At 49.6% G+C, this 21730-nt stretch overlaps 1 protein-coding gene across 6 annotated transcripts in view; it reads right to left on the bottom strand.

Moving 5' to 3' along the window:
• PRDM15 (PR/SET domain 15) overlaps positions 1 to 21730 on the bottom strand; it is a 125971-nt gene that overhangs the window by 20247 nt on the left and 83994 nt on the right. For all 6 annotated transcript variants that reach the window (XM_049874922.1, XM_049874920.1, XM_049874921.1 and 3 more), the window contains 8 exons: positions 21491 to 21658; positions 16078 to 16172; positions 14934 to 15065; positions 12277 to 12411; positions 10585 to 10748; positions 9680 to 9759; positions 9204 to 9323; positions 398 to 529 (listed from right to left, as the gene is read on the bottom strand). In XM_049874922.1, coding sequence (XP_049730879.1) covers positions 398 to 529; positions 9204 to 9323; positions 9680 to 9759; positions 10585 to 10748; positions 12277 to 12411; positions 14934 to 15065; positions 16078 to 16172; positions 21491 to 21658 — 1026 coding nt within the window. The remainder of the gene's footprint in view (positions 1 to 397; positions 530 to 9203; positions 9324 to 9679; positions 9760 to 10584; positions 10749 to 12276; positions 12412 to 14933; positions 15066 to 16077; positions 16173 to 21490; positions 21659 to 21730) is intronic.

Below are 21730 nucleotides of genomic sequence, written 5' to 3' on the forward strand. Positions count from 1 at the left end.
AGCTACTTCCCCACAGCTCCCGTGAGCCTCACCCAGAAGACTGAAGCTTATTGGGCGTCTAGAGAAGATGACGAGGCCCTGGGTGGTGCAAACGGTTAAGCACTCGGCTGCTAACCAAAAGGCTGGAAGTTCAAGTCCACCCACAGGCACCTCAGAAGAAAGGCCAAAAAAATGAGCCACTGAAAACCCTCTGGAGCACAATTCCACTCTGACACACGTGGGGGCGCTCTGAGTCAGAGTTGACTCAGTGGCAACTGGTTTTTCAAGGAAACGAAGAGCAGCGAGGTGGTTCTCCATAGCAGTGCTTCATCACCAGCCTGTCTGCTTTTATTTCAGGGAGCGCACTCTAACGGGAGACCCCCCAAACACACAGCGGCCCGGGGACCCTCGCGCTCACCCGTGTGGCGCTTGTAGTGCTTCAGCATGTTGACCTTCTGTGCGAACTTGCGGTGGCACTCCTTACACTCGTACTCCTTGATGCCCTTGTGCAGCTTCATGTGGTGGCGCAGCGCGTGCTTGGTCTTCATGCCTTCCGGGACAGAAGCAGGTCAGGGGGTGAGCGGGCCTCCTCTGCCAGTGACCCTGGGACGCCCGGCCATGGGACGCCCGGCCCCACATCCGCTCCTGGGATGCCCAACCCTGGGATGCCCGACCCAGGGATGTCCGACTCGGGGATGACTGACCCTGAACCCGACACTGGGATGCCTGATCCTGGGATGCCTGACCCTGCTATGTCTGACTCTGGGACACCCGACTCTGCATCCAACCCTGGGATGCCCAACCCCAGGATGCCTGACCCCAGGATGCCCAACCCTGCATCTGACACTGAGATGTCTGACCCTGGGACACCCGACCCTGGGATGCCTGACACTGGGATGCCTGACCCTGGGACGCCCGACCCCCCACTCAACCCTGGGATGCCCGACTCTGGGATGCCCGACCCCGCGAAACCCAATCCTGGGTTGCTCGATCCTGGGACGCCTGACCCCGGTACACACGAACCCACTCCAATCCCAGGACACCCAACCCAGTGCCCCGTGGATGGTGCCCAGCTCATCAGCTCTGGCAGGCACAGCTGTCAGAAAGTGCGGGCCTGCTGGGCAGAAAGAGCAAGAGTGAGGGCGACTCATCTCCAGGGCAGACACCCGGCTCTACCCACAAGGAGACCCCAGGAGGCCAGTGCCCCGGGAGGCTGCTGTAGACTTATGGTGAGAGCTATGCGTGCTCGTCTGTAAGGCGCCGAGGCTGCACTGGACGTGTGTGCAATGGTAGCAGCTGTCAGCAAATGCCCAGATTTCACCACTGTGACCCGATCAAATAACTTCTTAAGTCAAAATACAAATATGTAGAAGTTTGACCAAGGCTTCCTCTGGATCTTGATAACATAGATATTAATTATAATTAGGAATAAAGCCATTTGACATTAGACACTATGGCTTAAAAGGAGTCCCTGGGTGGTGCAAATGGTTAAGTGCCCAACTACTAACCAAAAGGCTGCAGGTTTGAGTCCACCCAGAGGTGCCTCGGAAGAAAGGCCTGGTGATCTACTTCTGAGAAATCAGCCACTGAAAACCCCACGGGGCACAGTTCTGCTCTGACACACACGGGGTCTCCACGAGTCAGAGCGGACTAGCCAGCAACGGGTACCTGGTGTGGCTTAAACGGTATAATATCGATGTCCGACTTCCCGTAGTTTAACTTGACAATGCCAATCTTAAAGAGGTGAAAAAAGCTACAATCAGACCAGCAGGGTTTGGGTTAGAGGATGGAGTTTGAACAGGGCAGGCACGCCATCCAGGCGAGCCAGTGTTGCCCAGGAAGGCTTCGTGTGATGGCTTCGGGAGGCTGTGGGTGACAGACACCCAGACACAGGGTCAGTGGCTTGGGAGTTTACTCCTGGTGGGCTCAGGCCCAGCTCACGAGCCCCCCAGGGGAGACGGTGATGGTGATTCCCGGGAAACCTTAAAGATCTGCCCCGTGGATTGCAAGAGACCCTGCCATAAGGCAGAGGGCAGGTCACTGCCGACTCATCGCTACTCCAGATAACAACCCTGATGCCAACCCTGACAGCCGACCAGGGCTATCATTACTCCTAGGGGTCACGGTGGTAGGAGGACAACTCCTGTGCTTGAAAACAGATCTCTTAAGCTTTGAGCAGATCCCTTCTAACTCAATTTGCTCTACTAGGTTGCCTGGGAAACTACATCTTAGTTGATGCAGAGGTGAATTTTCACCAGCCCCTGCCAATCCTAAACCCTGGACCAGGTAAATCGGCAATCTGTGAAAAGCCACAAAAACTCGACACAACTGAGCCAGTAGAGGGCGCCAAAGCCTTCGGCATGAAGTCCACATTGCCTTGTAAATCCAGAAACAGGTTGCTACATTACTTGGGGGAGTCGGTGGGAGGTGAATGCTCTCAGCTGCTAACCAAAAGGTTGGAGGTCCACCCAGAGTTGCCTTGGAAGAAAGGCCTGGTGATCTACTTCCAAAACAACCAGCCACTGAAAACCCTGTGGAGCGTAGTTCTACTCTGGCGCACCTGGGGTCGTCCTGAGTCAGGAGGGAAAAATGTTATGGGGGTGGGAAGGACATGTGTGGGCCAACTGCCAACTACGAAAGGGCTTTTCCCTGGGGAAAAAAAAATCATTTCTAATCTTTTTGGTTAAAAAAATCACACACAGGCATAGTGGGAAAAAAAAAAAAAAAATCAGGCTATCAGAGGTCCTGCCCTCCAGAGGCGGACTGTAGACTCACAAACTCCCCTGTGCACATCTGGGTAGCTTTTTCTGGCCCCACATGCCTAGCCAGCTCCACGGCCACACCTCCTCCACCATGCGGCCGCCTCTGTAGGGGCTACCGTTTGATACTGGTCCCCAACTTGTCTTTCTGCTTCTGCTGCAAAGCACGTCCGTTCCAGCCAGTACAAACCTGATGACTGCATTATTTTCAACAGCCAAATGCTATTCAGAAGAAAGCGTTCGCCATCTACTTTTAAAACTCAGTCCATGAAAACCCTGCAGATCACAATGGTTTGATTTGCAACTGATCATGGGGATGGCGCGGGACTGGGCAGCGTTTGATTTGTTCTGAAGAAAAGACCTGGAAGAAGGGGGGGGCCGAGTCATTGAGGGACAGCATCCCCTGCTGGGGAAGAGCCAGCCCAGAGCCCTGACGCCAAGGCACCAGAGTTCATTTGATGAACCCCGACTATTCGGTCATTTTATCACAGGCAGTGCTGTGGATGGACAACACGTTGGGACGTATCTTCACACACCATCCACATGTCTTTATAAACGTGGCACGTGTCCAGTCACATTTCATTTTGGCAGACACTGCCCGACTGACCCCCTCCCCCCCACTAGTTTATACTCTGCCCCAAAGGCCTGGAGCATGCCTATTCCCTCCCCTTCCCTTCACCCCCCAGCATTAGGAGTTACCCCAGGCTATGAATGGCACCCATAGCGACCCCATGTGGGTCACAGTAGAACTGTCTGCCATAGGATTTCAATGGCTGACTTTTTCAGAAATAGATTGCCAGGTCTGTCTTCTAAGGCACCTCTGAGTGGACCCAAGCCTCCAACCTTTTGGTTAGCAGATGAGCACATTAACTGTTTGCACCACCCAGGGTTATCATGAGTTGGAATCCACTCCATGGCAACTGGTTGGTTTTGTTATGAACAGTGCAGCGGGCACTTGGGCTCTAGTCTTTGATACCAGTTCGTTCAAGCCAAGGTAAGTCAGGTGGGTAATGAAGGGCATAGAGGGAGCTGGCCCCACACCAGCATTCGTCCTAATTCAGATTCTAGAATGAACTTACTCTAAATTATAAAATACTGCACGGTCATTAAAAAAAAAAACACAGAAAACACACAGAAGAGACAAAAAAGTCCACCCCACATCCTAACCACACCACCCACAGCCAGCAATGGTGGCGCTGATGTTTTTATTTCCATTAAAAAAAAAAATCTGCAAATCGTTTTTATGTCCACAAACTACCACCTGGTGGAAACAGCTTAGAAGTGGCAAGCACCTTCTACTGGGATCTTGACTAAGCTTCCATCACATCTGCAAATCACTCTGGGGAAAACTGACATATTTTTTAAATACTTAAAATTTGCAAGTCTAGAATGAGCATGCCGTTGTTTTAAGTGTCTGGTGGTTTTCTTCATGCAGGTCTCACAATGTCTCACTAAGGTTATTCATGTGTGTGTCATAGTCCATGATGGGATCTTGAACAAGATATTTTCCTGGATAGGAGTTCCTGAAAAGTGCAAATTGTTAACTCTGCTCAGTTGCTAACTGAAAGGTTGGAGGTTCAAGTCCACCCAGAGGCACTTTGGAAGAAAGGCCTGGCAATCTATTTTCAAAAGATCTGCCATTGAAAATCCTGTGGAGCAGTTCTACTTTGACACACATGGGGTCATCATGAGTCAGAGTCAACGTGACGGCAGCTGGCAATTTTCTGGTATGTTCTCTGTTAGCTACTGATGACACCTGGGAATCCCCCAGCGGTTCCACACCAGCCACCACTCTGCTGACACAGAACACTCCCTGCTTTCGATAGCCTCTCCCCCTGGTCTTGTGGCATCAAATAAGTCCACGATCAGCTCTAGAATTTCTAGAAAAAAAAAAGTATAAACTTATAATGTACAGGAACATTCGCTGTACTATCGTTTGTAACACTAAAAGACCGCAAAAGAAAAAAAACAAAAGCAAACTTAATATATGGGATAAAGGGCCTGGTTATAGGAGTCCCCATTATGGAATCCTACCAAGATTTTAAGAGAAAATACGGGCAATATTTGTCTGTTCTGATGTGAAAAGGTCTTTAAGTTCTCTATTTTTAAGTCGAGGAAAAGCAAGGTACAGGATACCTTGTAGGAAGAACGGACCCTGTGAGTGTTTGCTGGCAGGTGCTAGTGACTGGGATACCCAATACCGGTATTTTGGTATTTCGTGAAATAAATACCAAAGTATTAATACCAGCATTTTATTTGAAGTGTTCAGAATTCACTTAAAGAACTCAGGAAACTAAATGTTTAATACACTTCAAATATAAAAATGCGTTTCGAAACGTGGCTTCGATTCCAGCTTCCCAGGGCTTTCGATCCATGCCATGACTGTCTACCTCTACCCTTCCAATCCCAAGCTGCTCTACACGGGGCCGCCTCACTTTTTTAAAAAGACTTTACTTTCAGCGGGAGTGGGGAGGAGGAGCGAAGACACGACAGAAGGGGTAAGGTTTGCTGGTGTGGTGTGTGGCGTGTGGCATGTGGAGGAAGAGGCTGCAGGAGCTATGGCAACAGGTATGGGCCGTTACAGTTGGAAAGTGAGCCAAGAAAGCTGAGAGAGGCTGCTGCAATACCAGTGTGCACCTACTTAAGAAACACTGGGTACCCGGCAATGCCAGACTGGGAAAACCAGCACTGCGATCACTTTGACATACAGAGAAATTTCTAGAAGTCTTCACAGGAAACTGTTGACAATGGTTCTTTGCAAGAGGGCAAATGGGGTGGGTCTGAGGCAGTAATAACTTGTTTTTAGATACCCATATGTTTCATTTATTATTTATATATTTAAGGAGCCCTAGTAGCACAGTGGTTAAGCACTTGGCTGCTAACCGAAAGGTCAGTGATTTGGACCCTCTAGCTGCTCTGGAGGAGAAAGGTGTGACGGTCTACTTCTGTAAAGATTTATAGCCTTGGAAACCCTATGGGGCAGTTCTACTCTGTCCTATAGGGTCTCTATGAGTCAGAATCGACTCAACAGCAATGGGTTTGATTTTTAGTTTATTAATTTACTTATTTATTTACCTTTGGGCCAGGCAAATTGTTACTTTTTCAATAAAACAATATACCGGTGCTGCCCCGATCAAAGTTCTTTTGGAGGACAGGCAAGAAGATTTACCTTTGGGGAGTTCTTTAAAATTTTAAAAAGCAAAGATGTCACTTTGATGACTAAGGTGTGCCTGACCCACCAGGGTCTTTTCAATCCCTCATATGTATACGAAAGCTGCATAGTGTAAAAAGACCAAAGAAATTACATGTTTGAATTGTGGTGCTGGTGAAGAGTATTAAATATACCACAGACTTCCAGAAGAACAAATCAGTTTTAGAAACAATACAACTAGTACAGTGCAATGAGTCGCTTTTGTGCAGCCTTTCTAGCCATGGACTTGTGACTCTCATTAAATGACTGGCTGAGACTATGCAAATAAAGTGCATGGAACCCTTGCAGGGGTGGTACCATGCAAATAAAGTATGTAAAACTCTTGCCATGATTGCTGAGATATGCAAATAAAGTGCCTGTGGCTCATCAAGGGGATTGGTCAATTTTGCCATCCCACTAGGCTTAAAAAGAGCCAATCCCAGAGGTTGGGGGGCCCTCACTACCACCAAGAAGGAGAACCAGGAGGGAAGTGCATCCTTTGGACCCGGGGTCCCTGCGCCGAGAACCTCCTAGACCCAGGAGTCAGAGAGAGCTGTAACCCTGGAAAGCTGTAAAGCTGTGAGTGGCAGCAGCGTGAGACAGCGGGAATCAGGAGACCGGCGTGAAATGACGCAGGAGGCTTCCTGGCCGAGTGAGAGAGCTGAGCACCTTCTGGTAGGAGGCTTGCTGGTGGAGTGGGGTGCCTTGGAGCACTTATTGGTGGAGCTAACCAGCTTTGTAACACTTACCCAAGCAGGGCAGAAGCCAGGCAAGAGTGAGAGCTGAGGCCAAGAGAGGGGCCTGCGGGCCTGTGGGCACAGCCGAGAAGAAGCCAAGCAGGGCCTGGCAGCAACTGTATCCTGAGTTGTTCCTGTGACTTCCAAGCTGATACTGATCCTGAATTATAACCTGTTACTTCCCTAATAATCCCCATAATCATGAGTGTGGTCTGCGAGTTCTGTGTGACCATTGCAACAAATTAACCAACGAGCAGGGAAATAGAGAGTGCCATAGGAGGGATGGCTGGTGTCAGAACTGGTTTAAAATTTGCACGGTAGAGGTATGCCTGACCTCTACTGCACAGGAATCAGCTTTGGGCTGATCTTGATTATTCTCTCCCTTCATGAAGTTAGATGAGGCGATCTAATGCCGCCATTTTTACAACCAGAATGCTCCTTAGAAGTGAGGATGGCAAGACTTTCAGGAGGACCAGTCGCTGGAGAAAGACATCATCTTGGCAGAGTAGAGGGCGAGTGAGGGCAAGGAAGAACCTCAACGAGATGGACTGACACAGTGGCTGCAACCATAGTCTCAAACATAGCAGTGACTGTAAGGACGGCGCAGGACTGGGCAACATTTCTTTCTGTTATACAAAGGTCGCCGTGGGTCAGAGGCAACTCAGCGGCAACTAACGACAGCCGCCACCTTTGCGGGGAGAGGGACCAGGGTCTGCAGTGAGGGGAAAAGGAAACTTTGCTTTTTATGCTTGTCTCTGCGGTTAATATTTTTAACCTTTTACGTGTTATATTATTTAAAATAAAAAAAAGGAAGACCCTCAATGGGATAGATTGACACAGTGGCTGCAACAACGGGCTCAAGAGTAACAACGATCGTGAGGATGGCACAGGACCGCACAGTGTTTCGTTCTGTTGTACGTATGGTCGCTTTGAGTCGGAACCAACTTGACAGCACCTAACAACAACAACAATTATTTTAAAATGTGCTAATAAGTCCTGGTGATCTGCTTCCCAAAGGTCACAGCCTTGGAAACCATATGGAGCAGCTCTACTTTGCATACATGGGGTAGCCATGAGCAGAAATCGACTCGATGGCACTAGCAACAATAATAAACATTTCTAGTTAGTGGAATTATGGGGCACTTTTATTTTCTTCACACATTACTGTTTTATTTTTTTAAAAAATCAAAGGAAACAATAAAACCATTTATGGAATATATAAGATTTGTGTGTGTGTTTGTGATCCATAGGGTTTAACTAATTTTCAGAAGTAGATCGCCAGGTCCTTCTTCCTAGTCTTAGTCTGGAAGCTTGACTGAAACCTGTCCACCATGGGTGACCCTGCTGGTATTTGAAATACCGGTGGCAGAGCTTCCAGCATCACAGTAACACACAAGCCACCACAGTATGACACACTGACAGACAGGTGGTGGTGGAACATACAATTTTTAAAAATCCTAATGGCAACGCAGGCAGCTTGACTTGTTCCTTATCTGAGTGGGGCTGTCTTGGCTGCTCACCATACAAGGGGATCTGGCCGCCACCAGAAACAGCCAAAGATGGACCCTCCACGCCAAATCTTTTAAACAGCTTTAAAACAAAACAAAACACAGAAATGGGCTGAAATGTCAGCCTGTGCTGGGATTATCTTTTATTTTTCTTATTTCACTTGTTTATTTGAGATGTTTTATTAGTAGATTGCTTTATTTAAGCAGTGACATGTTATTAAAATAAAGCTTCGCTGGCTATGGTGAATTATTCCCAACGTAGAGCTGATCTCAGTCAGACGTGTTTCCTGTGCTGAGGGCTCTGTATCTACCGTCAGACCCTGTGGGGCTCTCAGGGTAATTTTATGCTTTAAACATTTGTATGGTGCACTATTTTCTTACTTTAAACCAAACAAGTTTTGCGGAGTCGACTCTGACTCGTGGTAACCTCGTTATGTCAGAGTAGAACTCTGCTCCATAGGGTTTTCCATGCCTGATTTTTTGAAGTAGCTCACCAGGCCTTCCTTCCAAGGCACCTCTGGGTGGACTCAAACCTTCTGGTTAGCAACTGAGCGCTTAACCATCTGCACCACCCAGGGATTCCCATTATATTTTCCCACTTTTAAAATCATGTGTTTGTGCCTTTAAATTTAGCATGTCTTGTGCTGTTCAGACTGCTTTATCTTCTAAATTCCTGATTTGGATACTTGCCACATTTTTCTTTTCTTTTTTCAAGTAAATAATTTAAGTCTATGGATTGACCTCAGACACAGCTTTGGTGACAACTCTCACATCTTGCTATATAAAACCAAGTCCTTATTTATATTTCCTCTTACGGAGCTTTAATGCAGCATTCTCTCTTATCTCCCAGCGGCTGGCCTAACTATAAGGAGCGTTTCACTGTGACTCGGTTTACCCGCTGTGGTCGGCACAGCCGTGGTGGCATTTTCTCCTGCGTCTCCCAGCGGCTGGCCTACACCGTGGAGCCTATTTGGCTGTGGCTTGGTTTACCCGCCGTGGTTGGCGCAGCATGGCCTGGGGCCCCGCGTACCTTTCCCGCACTCGGCGCACAGGTACTCGCGGATGTTGTCATGGACGCGCATGTGCTCCTTCAGCATGTCTTTCCTGGCAAAGGACTTGCCACACTGCTCACAGGCGTGGCTTTTCACACCTCAAAGAAAAAACAAAAACCCACATTTCAAAGCTGCAAAATCCACACCTGAGATTCTCACGCAGAAGTTGTAACGGAGAAAGAACCACAGTAAGGCCATGAGGGTCTCTTCGTTTGTGTCGCAGACCCTCCCCTCTGCGAACTCTCTGGCAAGGAGGCGCCCTGAGGGCCCAGGAGGGGCAGGGCCAGGTGGGCAGTGCTGGGGGGCGAGGCAGGTGGAGCAGGAGCTGGGGAAAGGGGTGGGATCTCACCCAGGGGGACGTCGGGCGTGACCACTGCCCGCAGGAAGCACCCTGAGAACTCACATTACGTCCCCCTCCCTGCAGTCAGTCACCTGACCAAGGCCACACCCCCACCTGTGTGGATGAGCTTGTGCCGCTCCAGGTTCCCGATACTGTTGAAGATGCGCCCACAGATCTCGCAGGGGTGGATGTACCTGAAACCAAAGGCAAGGCACTGAGGACCAGGCCCCCGAGGCAGGAAGCAGGCCTTTGCTTAAACGCCCCTGTTGGCAAAGGGGAGTAAACAGGCCGGTGTGGCTGATCCCGGAGCAAACCCGCTGCCGTAGAGCTGACTCGGACTCACGGTGAACCCACATGGTTTCCAAGGCTGTAAATCTCTGCAGAAGCCGGCTGCCACATCTTTCTCCTGAGGGGCTGCTGGTGGCTTCCAACTGCTGAGCTTTCAGTTAGCCGTCGATCGCTTTAACCACTGCACCACCAGGGCCCCTTGTTTGGATGAGAAACTCAAGTATTCTGTCTCTAAATAGGACAATTCATTCCCTCGAATTGCCCAGATAGCACCGATGGTGAGCTAGGTGCCAGAGGCGAGGGGCAGTATGAAAGGGACCTAATTACCGTGGGGAGCCCTGGTGGCACGGTGGTTAAGGGCTCAGCTGCTGACCAGAAGGCCGGCACTTCTAATCCACCAGCCGCTCCTTGGAAACCCTATGGGGTAGCTCTACTCTGTCCTATAGGGTCACTAAGATGCTACAGCAACAGGTTTGGTTTGGTTTTTTTGGTAATTACTGCAGGGATGGGGGGTGTTTCGGGTGAGAACTATTCTATTTTTTCTGTGAGGCTGCCTCGCAGAGCCATGAGTTTTGCTGGGACGGTGACTGGGCCGAGACTGAGGTCTGTGAAGAAGTGAAGGAAAAACCCACAGCATGTTTGTCACAAGCCTGGCCGGGAGGCTACAGGCGGCCCACTAACGTGTCTGCCCCCCTGGCCGCTCCCCCCGGCCGCCCCGCCTGGGGCCTCACTTCTGGACATTGGGGTCTGGCAGGTTCTCCCGGTGGATGACCATGTGGGCGTGGTAGGTGGCCTTGAGGGCAAAGCGGCGGTGACAGATGCTGCAGCCGTAGCCCTTCTCCTTGTGCACCTCCATGATGTGCTTCAGGTACTCCTTCCCCCGGCCGAAGGTCAGCTGTGGGCACCGAGGACAGACAGACAGACAGGCGACACTGTGACGCCCAGGCAGAGGGTGGGCGCTGTAGGTCCTGGTCCTGCTCAGCCAGTTATGTCATTCCCACGCTCCCCCAGGTGCTCTCTGAGAGCCAGGACTCACACCAGAGCAGAGGGGTCACCACAGGGCAGGCAGAACAGGCACCCACAAAGCTGCCAAGGGGCCAGGGTTACCAAGTCCCCCTCCAGCTCCTTCCCTACCTCCTGGGTGGGCGAGTGCCAGGCCCCCACCCTGGGCTCCCCTCCAGATGGTACCCTGGACCCTCATCGTCTTCTGCCCCCATCTCCCCCTCCCTGCCCCTTACCCCTCTCCTGGGTGGCTCTGAAGGTGCATGACCACCCACCCCCACCTCCCAACAATCACGTGGTGGTGAGGTGCTTGGGGATCCTGGGAGGGGTGTTGTGTTCAGAGGGGACCTGGCACCCCCATAGCAGAGAGGTCCTAAGGTGGGCTCTTGCCCCTAAGGTGCGCTCTCTGAGGTGAGCTCTTTGCCCTAAGGTGGGCTCTTTAAGGCAGGCTCTTGGCCCTCAGGTGGGCTCTCTAAGGTGGGCTTTGGGCCCTAACGTGGGCTCTTGGCCCTAAGGTGGCCTCGCCACCAGCACAGCCAGGTAGAATGAGGAGCACAGCCCCACGGGAACAAAACCACTCTCTCTTTAAGCAGATGCCCCTTTCCATTCTAGGGTGGGCCTCGGGGAAGGCCTCTGGGGAAGGAGGAGGAGGAGGAGCGGAGCCTGGCCTGAGGCCAGCATTGCTGAGCTTCAGGGAAATGGACCACTCCTGGGAGCCACATGGCTGGGCGTGAAGGCACGGGGCCCAGAGAGCGGTGTGAGGCAGAGAGCGATGTGAGTGATGGTGTGGTCTGGGCCACATGGTGGGACCCACACACATGTGACACAGACCAGCCTTCCAGAATGTGCTCTGTGGCATGGGAGCCCAGCACCGGGGGTGAATGGGGTGCCCCCACTAGCACAAAGGGTATGTGGGGGTACCCCAAATGGCACGGGGGTGTATGGGGTGCCCAGGCCAGCACAAAGGGTATGTGGGTTACCCCAAATGGCACAGGGGGTGTGTGGGGTGCTCCAGCCAGCACAAAGGCTATGTGGGGTATCCCGAATGGCATGGTGAGGCATGTGGGATGCCTCGGCCAACACAGGGAGTGTGTCGGGTGCCCCAGCCAGCACAAAGCATATGTGGGATACCCCAAACGGCATGAGGAGGCATGTAGGATGCCTCGGCCAGCACAGGGGGTGTGTGGGGTACCCCAGATGGCATGGGGAGGTACATGGGGTACCCTGAACAGCACGGGGAGGTGTGTGGGGTGCCCCGGCTGGCACAGGGTGTGTGTGGTGCGTCCCAGTCTGTGCACAACTCAACAAGCCAGAGTGTTTGTGGGTGGGAGCACACAAGAGGCATGTGGGGTGTGGGCAGCCCTGTGTTAGGAGCCTCCTTTCCCGTGGCTGGGCATTCACACGGAGGCCAGTGGAGTTACCTGGCACCTTTTGCAGCTATACTTGTGAGGCTCTGAGTCAGCACTCTCGTCAGAATTGTCATCGTTTTCTTCGGATGAGATTCCAATCTTGCCAATAAACTCCTCCCTTTGGTGGTCGTCCATCAGGGCGATGTCCTGGAAGACAGAGGTACAACGCTGGCCAAAGCTTTCATTGGGATTTATCCCACAGCAGCAGTTAATCGCAGTTAATCACTCACCTAAGAGGAGAAGGCACAGCCTCTGATATGCAGGGCGTCCTTTGTGTGTCACACACGGGGCAGAGCTTGAACCTGGGCCCTAACGTGTCCTCACGTTAGGACACACCTGACTCTCTGACAGTCAAGCACCAGGCCCCTGCCTGCATTCAGGTGAAATCTGCATGCCCAGGACCTGGTTCCCCTGGGGTGAGGGCAGAGGCCCGCAGCCCTGGGCTCAGCTGGGCCTGGTGCTGGGTGGGACTGTGCGCCTAGCTTCTCTGGGCCTCAACAGTGTCACCTATCAGCCGGGGGAGATCAGGGACCTCCAAGGTTTCTGCTGTGAGGCCACACTAGGGTATCCCTAAAGTTTTGCTAATTTCTCTATAAAAAGACCACAAGAAATGCATCTTCAGTATTCATTCTGTTGTTAGCTGCCATGAAGTCAGCCCCCAGCTCATGGCGACCCCACGTACAACAAAACAATAAACACTGCCCGGTCCTGCACCATCTCCACTATTGGTTGGGTCGCTGTGATCCATAGGGTTTTCACTGGCTGATTTTTTGAAGTACGTTGCCAGGCCTTTCTTCCTCATTTGTCTTAGTCTGAACAAATGAGGAAGAATTTCTGCTAAAACCTGTTCAGCATCACAGCAATACACAAGCCTCCACCAACAGAGGAGTGCCTTGGCTGGGAATTGAACCCTGGTCTCCCAGATAGGAGAGAATTCTACCACTAAGCCACAAATGCCCCACCATGTTCCTTCTACACGCTAGAGGAGCACAAGGCTGGGTCCCGAGTGACAGGCGCCTTCACAGCAGCCTCAGAGCCTGTCTCATCTCCTCACCATGGCGCTGCCAGGAGGCTCGGCCCTGAGACAAAGTTTTAGGTTTAAGCTAAATCTAGGATTCTGGGAAGGGTGGAAAAGGTTTGTATCTCTCCTCCTTTTCTCCTCCCTCTCAAACACAGAGATTTTTCACAAAGGCCTATTGTTTTGTTTCTCCTATTGGCCACTGTCTCCTTTGATACAAACTGAGTCTCTGCATAAGCTTTCCATTAGCGAAGAAAGGGCAACACCCTTTAAAAAGAGTGAGACCTGAGGAAGACAGGAGGGCAAGTGGCTGTAATTAGCACTATGTATCCATAAAGTGGAGCCCTGGTGGTGCAGTGGTTACGAGCTCAGCCACTAACCAAAAGGTTGGCAGTTGGAATCCACCAGCCGCTTCTTGGAAACCCTATGGAGCAATTCTACTCTGTCCTGTGGGGTTGCTACCAGTTGGAATTGACTCGACGGCAAGGGTTTGGTTTTTTTATCCATAAAGCAGAGTCCTGGGTGGTGCGAACAGTTAATGCACTTGGCTGTTAATTGAAAGTTTGGAGGCTGAAGTCCACCCAGAGGCACCTTGGAAGAAAGGCCTGGTGATCTACCTTCAGAAAAATCAGCCATTGAAAACCCTACGGAGGGCAGTGTTTCTCTGACACACCTGGGGTCGCCACGAGTCAGGGTTGACTCTACAACAATTGTTTTTGTTTTTTTTTTTTCATAGCAAGCTAGGTCCCTCACCTTGGTTGCATCTAGTTTAGTCAGAAAGGTCCCACAGCTAGGACAAGGTGGTTAGAACCCCAACGAGGTCTCTCTAAACCCATTTCCCCTTAGCTCTCGGCTCCCCCAGGATTGTCAGCCATCCCAGTCTGGTCCACAGGGTTCCTCCTCTAAGCTCCAGAATCGCTCCCGCTCTGGATGCCTCACCCTGAAGCTTTCTCTCAGACCTGCCACAGATCCCCACCTGGGCCTCAGGGCTGGGAGCTGCTGAGGACAAGACGCTTCAGCAGCGGCCAGCACCTCACTTTCACTGAGGTCTCGGGCACCACCCAGTATTTCTTTGGAGTCCCTGGGTGGTGCCAATGGTTAATATGCTCAACTTCTAACCGAAACACCGGAGGTCCGGGTCTACCCAGAGGTGCCTCGGAAGAAAGGCCTGGTGATCTACTGCTGGAAAATCAGCCACTGAAACTCTGTGGAGCACAGTTCTACCCCGACACACACGGGCTCCCCACGAGTTGGAGCTGACTCCACCGCAGCTGTTACTGGCGCTATTGTTTCTTCAGGTTTTTTCTGGGTCGGTGCCTTCTCCTAGCCCTTAAGGATCACACCACATCCACACCGCTGCCTCCAGGCTCCCCACTCAACTGCCCACTTTCCACAAAGGCCGGGAGGGATGCAGACGCCACCATTCTCTGACTCCTGCTTTCTCCTAGCACGCACCAGTAGTGGAGGGATTTGAACTCAAGTCCTGCAGTCAGGCTGCAGGAGACGAAGCAAACAGAGGAGTAGGAGCTCATTTCAGAGAGGTCCAGTTGGCTGGGGGACAGCTACCTTAGGCTGCAGACCCCGGGGAACCCAAGGCACCTCCCGCCTCGGTGACCTGGCGCAAGGGAGCGAAAGGTCACGGCGCGGGCACCTTGAAGTGGACGTGGATGTGGTCCCTGAGCACGTCCACCCGGAAGAACTTCCGCCCACAGATCTCGCAGGTGTACTTCTTGTCGCCGTGGGTCAGCAGGTGCTTGTTCATGTTGCTCCGACAGGAAAACACCTGGGGGAGGCAGAGCCGGGACAAGTCAGGGGCTGCGGGGTCTCGGGCGCGGCGACGTCATCGCCATCTGCCTTCACCTCATAGACTGTAACCAGGCACACAGATGCAATACGGTTTTGTCCTGAACTGCAGTTCTCACAACTCCTCAGTGTCGGAGAGACAAATCATTACCTGATGCTGGAATGACTCTTCTTTCCTGGTGGCTGAAATGCTTGCTTCTATATAGGACAGAATTAACCACTTCCTAGTTTTCAGTATAAAGGGTGGTTTGAGAGAGGAAAACATTTTCCTTCAGAGAGTTCTGCCAAGTACCACACCCTCTGCAGGGCACGTGAAAATAACTATGTGGACGCCCCGCAAAAAACTACAAAAATCACCACCTCCCATCCAGCCTCCGGGATCAACCCCTGTTGTAAGAGAATTCAAACCAGCATTTTTGGCCTTATTCTCTTGCACACATTTTAAATACATTCTTTTTGCTGTTTTACAAAGTTGAAAATTACAAAACACTAAGTTAACTTTGATTCTCTTGTGGCGTAAAAATGAGACCAAAAAATAAAAAGAGAAACTTTTCTTGGAAATGTAGTAAAATGACAGTATTTAGGGACGTTTCCAGAACATGTATTGAAACACGGTAGTTACCCTCACCCCCTCACACAGGCGGGGAGGTGGAGGTTTTGGTTAGGGGGCACTGAGTGCATTAATGTGGTAGAATGATCTGAAAAACGATACAACGAGAATGGTCGCACAACCTGAAGAATGCAATCAATGTCACTGAATTGTACGTGTAACAATTGTTACATTGGTATATATTTTGTTGTGTCTGTTTTTTTAAAAGATCACAATGACAAGTAATGGAATAGGTGGACACTTAAGCTTAAGACCCCCCAAAAGCCCACTGTTAGGCCAAATATGTTTTCCACTCAATGTTCTATGGGTAACACTCTGAGTTTTCACTGAAGAAAGCAATGAGCTTGTATTGCAGATGACAGAACTGACAGCGGAGTGTTACCTTGCCACAGACTGGGCATCCAGAAGGTTCCTTCTTATACCGGACCAGGTTCTCGCTGCTTGCCTCCAGGTCTTCCCTCTTCACCCGCCTCACTCCTGAAACCCCCAGCCCCCCAGCATGAGACAGGACATGAGAACCACATCAACACAGGTCAGTTCTGATTCAGCACAGGGTCCCTCCCAGCTGGAGTGGAGGGACTGATACACAGGGGTGTAAGTGACATCATGGCCACAACTGACCACAGTTCCTGACCGGCTGGCTCTCAGGTGGCTGGGAGCTGACAGGGAAGAAGGGTGCCTACGTGATGCCAGGCTGCCGGACGGGTGACCCAGATCTCCCATCAGTGACATTTGGAAACGTCAGGGCTTCGTGCCTTCTGAATTTTATAATATGGAAAAGTTAGGGTGAGCTACTATCGAGGGAGGTATTCTCACTCAGGCTAAAGGCTCAAGGCAAAGTCATGATTCTCTCAGATGGCTGTAAGTAGGCAGGCATATTTATTAGAAGGTCACAAATATTCATCCTGTGCAAATTAAATGAGTTGAATCAGGACCAGAGTGCAAAGTCAGCTGATAATAAAATCTCTATGGTTTTAGGGCGTGCTGTTCATAAGAGGAATCAAAGCAGACTTGTAGAAGTTCCTATCATAAGCAAAGTGTGGTGTATCCATACAGTGGAATATCATTCAGCCATTAAGAGAAATGAGGTCCTGATACACCCTACAACGTGGATGAACCTTGAAAACACGGTGCTGAGTGAAACAAATGAGACACAAATGCAAACACTATAGGATCCTGCTTATGTGAAATACCTACACTAGGCAAGTGCATAGAGACCAAGCTTATCAGCAGTTACCAGGGGCTGAAGGAGCCCCTGGGACGCAGTGGTTAAATGTTCAACTACTAACCAAAAGGCCAGCGGTTCAAAGCCACTAGCTGCTCCACGAGAGAAAGATTACAACTTTGGAAACCCTATGGGGCAGTTCCACTCTGTCCTATAGGGTCGCTATGAGTCGGAATCAAGTAGACCGCATGAGTGTTTTTTTTTTTTTTTACCAGGGGGTGGGGTAAGGGGGCTTATTGCCTAAGGGGTATTAAGTTTCTGTTTGGGGCGATGAAGGACTTTTAGGAATGGATATTGGTGATGGTTGCACAATGTAGAACATAATCAATGCCAATAAACTGTGCAGTTAAAACGGCATACTTTTGTTATGTATATTTTATCACAGTAAAATGGAAAAAAAAAATACACAAACCAGGTCGTCTCTGAACAAAAGAGGGAGAGAAAAGCCCTTCTCAGGTCAGCTTCTGGAACACCCCTGAGTAATGTGGCATCAGTGCTGTGTTAACGCGGACACACTCCAGCCACTGGATGTGAGACACACTCAACATTCCCCAGAAGAGACCAGTGACATCAAGGCACAGCCCCCACGTCAAGTCTGAGGAAGTACTTAGACTACACTCCAATATGAAGAAAAAACTCACAGAACAAGCATATCCCCTGGGTTACACTGAGGACTGTGCTCTTTTAACTTATGAGACCTAGCTCTGACGGTTAGGATCACACAAGGAAGTGCCGTGAGGGCAGCTGGTGTCAGAGAGGAGATTTAGGGTTTGCTGGTGTGTGTTGGAGAAGGAGGGATACCTACATCTAGTCGCTAAGTGGGAGTCCAGTTTGACTTGAGATAGGTTGACACAAGAGGTCCTGTGTACGCCATGTGCAGATCAAACAGGAAAAAGCTGTGGATCTTTACGTACCAGGTGAAAAAGCAAGGTGCAAAAAGTCATGCAGGCTGGGATTCCAGTCTTGTGTTTAAAAGAGGTACAATGATATGCCTATACGCATACTGGTATGGATCTAGTTATACTTTATACATGACTTTCTAATCTGACGCTTTTTTTCAACAACCATATACTTCATTTGCAATTCTTTTAAAAACGGCTTTCTTTTTTTCCTCAAACTTTTATAAAAAGATGCTGTGGTCAGTGAGTGTGGTAGTTACTCAGTGCTGGTCAGCAAGAGGGCAGTCGCTTTTAGAGCAAAAGTCAGGATGACCAAAGAGAAAATGCTAACTTTAAAGAGGGTGTGATGGTTAGTTTTATGGGTCAACTTGGCTGAGCTGTGGTGCCCAGGAGTTTGGCCAAACACTAGTCTAGTTGCTGTTATGGAGTAGTTACATGTGATGAAATCCATCAGTCTTAGTAAATGAAATCATCCTCCACCATGTGGGTGGGCCTTATCCAGTCAGTTGAAGGCCTTAAGAGCAAAAAGGGAGTTTCCCGAGGGTATGTTCTGCCTCCAGACCATGAATGGATATTTTGCTGGAACTCCCTCACTCTTCTATTTCCTGACTTATGCATTTTAGGACTCAAGCCTGCAGGTGTCTCCAGCCTATTGGCTGACCCATGGATTTTGGACTTGGCAGCCCCTACAACAGGGTGAGCCAATTCTTTGAAATAAATCAGTACCTTTCTCTCTCTCTCTAAATATATATATTTACCAGTAAGATAGAAGATATTGTCATGGATTGAATTGTGTTCCCCAAAATATGTGTGAACTTGGCTAGGCCGTGATTCCCAGTATTGTGTGATTGTTCTCCATTTTGGGATGTGTGGTAAATCCTACACTCTCCTTGTGGTTAATGAGGCAGGATTAGAGTGGGATGCATCACTCTTACTCAGGTCATAGTCCTGATCCGATGTAAGGAGAGTTTCTCTGGAGTGTGGTCTGCATAGCCTTTTATCTTACAAGAGATAAAAAGAGAGGGAAGCGAGCAGAGACAGAGGGACATCACTATAACCAAGAAAGAAAAGCTGGGAATGGAGCATATCCTTTGGACCTGGGGTCCCTGAGCTGAGAACCTCCTAGACCTAGGGAAGATCGATGCCAAGACATATGGAGATCTCCAAGGAAACCGGGCCCACAGGTGTTGAAAGGACCTTCCTCCAGAGCCGATAGAGAGAGAAAGCCTTCCCCTAAAGCTGGTGCTCTGAATCCGGACTTCTAGCCTCCTAAACTGTGAGAGGAGCCCTGGTGCGCAGTGGTTAAGAGCTCGGCTGCTACCTAAAAGTTCACTAGTTTGAATCCACCAGCCGCTCCTTGGAAACACTATGGGGCAGTTCTATTCTGTCCTGTAGGGTCACTATGAATCGGAACCGACTTGACGGCAAAGGGTTTAAACTGTGAGAAAATAAATTTCTTTGTTAAAGCCATTCACTTGTGGTACTTCTGCTTTAGCAGCACTAGATGACTAAGGCAGACATATATCTATACCTATATAAAAAAACAAAACAAAACCTATATATCACATGGCAAATCTGCTGCAAAGGACTTCTTTAAGGTGTTGAAAAGCAAAGAGTTAAGGATGGTGAGACTGCATCCTACATACTTTGGACATGTTGTCAGGAAGGATCAGTACCTGGAGAAGGACATCATGCTTGGTAAAGTAGAGGGTCAGCAAAAAGGATGGAGACCCTTGACGAGATGTATTGACACAGTGGCTGCAACAATGGGCTCAAGCATAACAACGACTGTGAGGATGGCACAGGACCAGGAAGTGTTTCATTCTGTGGTACAAAGGGTCACTATGAGTCAGAACTGACTCGACGGCACCTAACAACAACATTTATCTCATAAATCAATTCCTTGAAGTAAATCCATTAATATCTTTCCCTCTCTAAACATACTGAAGAAGGTATTTTATATATCTAATATTTTATATATTACTCTTTCTCTGTCTCTATGTATAAACCAATCTCTCTCTCTCTCTATATATATAGGAAACCGTGGGGGTATAGTGGTTAAGTGCTATGGCTGCTAACCAAAAGGTCTGCAGTTCGAATCCACCAGGTGCTCCCTGGAAACTCTATGGGGTAGTTCTACTCTGTCCTATAGGGTCACTATGAGTCAGAATCGACTCAGCAGCAACAGGTTTTATATATATGCACACACACACACACACACACACACACACACACACATTTAGACAGGACGAGTGATATGGATTTACTGGAAGGAATTGGTTCGTGATACACACACATACATACATTGTACTGGTTCTGTTTCTCTAAAAGACAGAGGGCTTGTCTGAGCAGAAAACTACGAGCACCTCTGGACCAGGGTCTGTATGGGACCTTCCACCTAGGGCCTTGGGGTGCTGGGAACCTTGAGGGGTGTCTGCACTCAAGCAGCTTCTCCGACTACTGTGGACGGAGCTTTTCAAGTCCAGCTATCCACTTCCTGGGTCTGCTCTGCAAGGTGAACACGCTCGAGGGGCATGCAGAACACCCCTGCATCTCGATCCCATTCCCGACTTACTCCTTGTCCTGCTGCCTCACTCTTCCCCAGACACAACTGGCCTGTGGAAATTCATCTTTGCCCTGCCCTTGGCATCTCATGAAGTCCCTGGGTAGTGCAAACGGTTAACACACTGGGTTGCTAACCAAAACACTGGCAGTTCCAGTTCACCCAAAGGTGCCTCAGAAGAAAGGGCTGGTGATACGCTTCTGAAAAATCAGCCATTGAAAACCCTGCGGAGCCACAGTTCTACTGTGACACACAGAGTTGCCATGAGTAGAGTAAATGCTGTTTTTTTTTGCTTTTGCTTTTATCTCGTAAGTTCACCTGCCCCTGTACCCCAAGCCTGCTACATATGGCAGCACGTCGCCCAGGGGCCCAGTGGACGATAAACGCTCACTAGAGGCCAAATGGGAAACACAGAAGAGGATATGGAACAAGGGGAAAACCACTCATGACCCCCCCACCAACAACAACCACCCCGGATGTTCTCTTCTAAGCATACAGTTGAGAGCATATCACAGACATAATTTCATATACTGTTTTTCCTGCTTTTTTTTAATAGGAAAAACATTTTCCCACAATATTAAAAACTCATGGAAAAAAAATACTCTGAATTTACTGTGTAACATCCAACCTTATGAGTATTTCACTAATCCTTTTCCCACTGTGGAACATTTAGGATGCTTTCAATTTTTTCTACTGAGGTTGTTAGCTGCGGCTGAGTCAGCCCCCTGACTCGTGGTGGCCCCTTGTATTACACAGCGGAACTGCTCCATAAGGTTTTCACGGCTGGGACCTTTCAGGAGCAGATGGCCAGGCCTTTCTTCCACACGGCCACTGGGTGGGTTTGAACAGCCAACCTTTTGGTTAGTGACTGAAGTTGTTTCTGATACACAACACTATTAACATCTGTGTACACCAACACATCTCTGTGTCCGAGTCAGATCCCCAGAGGAAGATTCTGGATCTAATGATGGGCATTCCTAAGGCTCCTGATAAGACAATGTCAAATTGCCTTCCAAAGCGGCTGTGCCAACATATCCGTCCCCAGGTGCAGGAGAGCTCACCACCCGCCACCGTCCACTGAGGAGCGTAGTCCAGGCGGCGTACTCACCTTCCAGGTGCCGTCTCTGGTGGTCCAGCATGACGTCCTTGCGGTAGAACATTTTGTTGCAGACCTCACAGGCAAACTTCTTGTCCCCATGCTTCTTCTTGTGCTTGGAAAGGTTACTGTTGGTGGAGAAGAATCTGAAACACATCTCACATTGGAATGTCTTGTCATCTGTCCAGAAAGCAAACAAACAAACAATGTCAAGGTGAAATAGCATTTCACACAGAGTCCACCATGTGCCTT

This window comes from Elephas maximus, chromosome 2, assembly GCF_024166365.1.
Source record: "Elephas maximus indicus isolate mEleMax1 chromosome 2, mEleMax1 primary haplotype, whole genome shotgun sequence".
NCBI lineage: Eukaryota > Metazoa > Chordata > Mammalia > Proboscidea > Elephantidae > Elephas > Elephas maximus.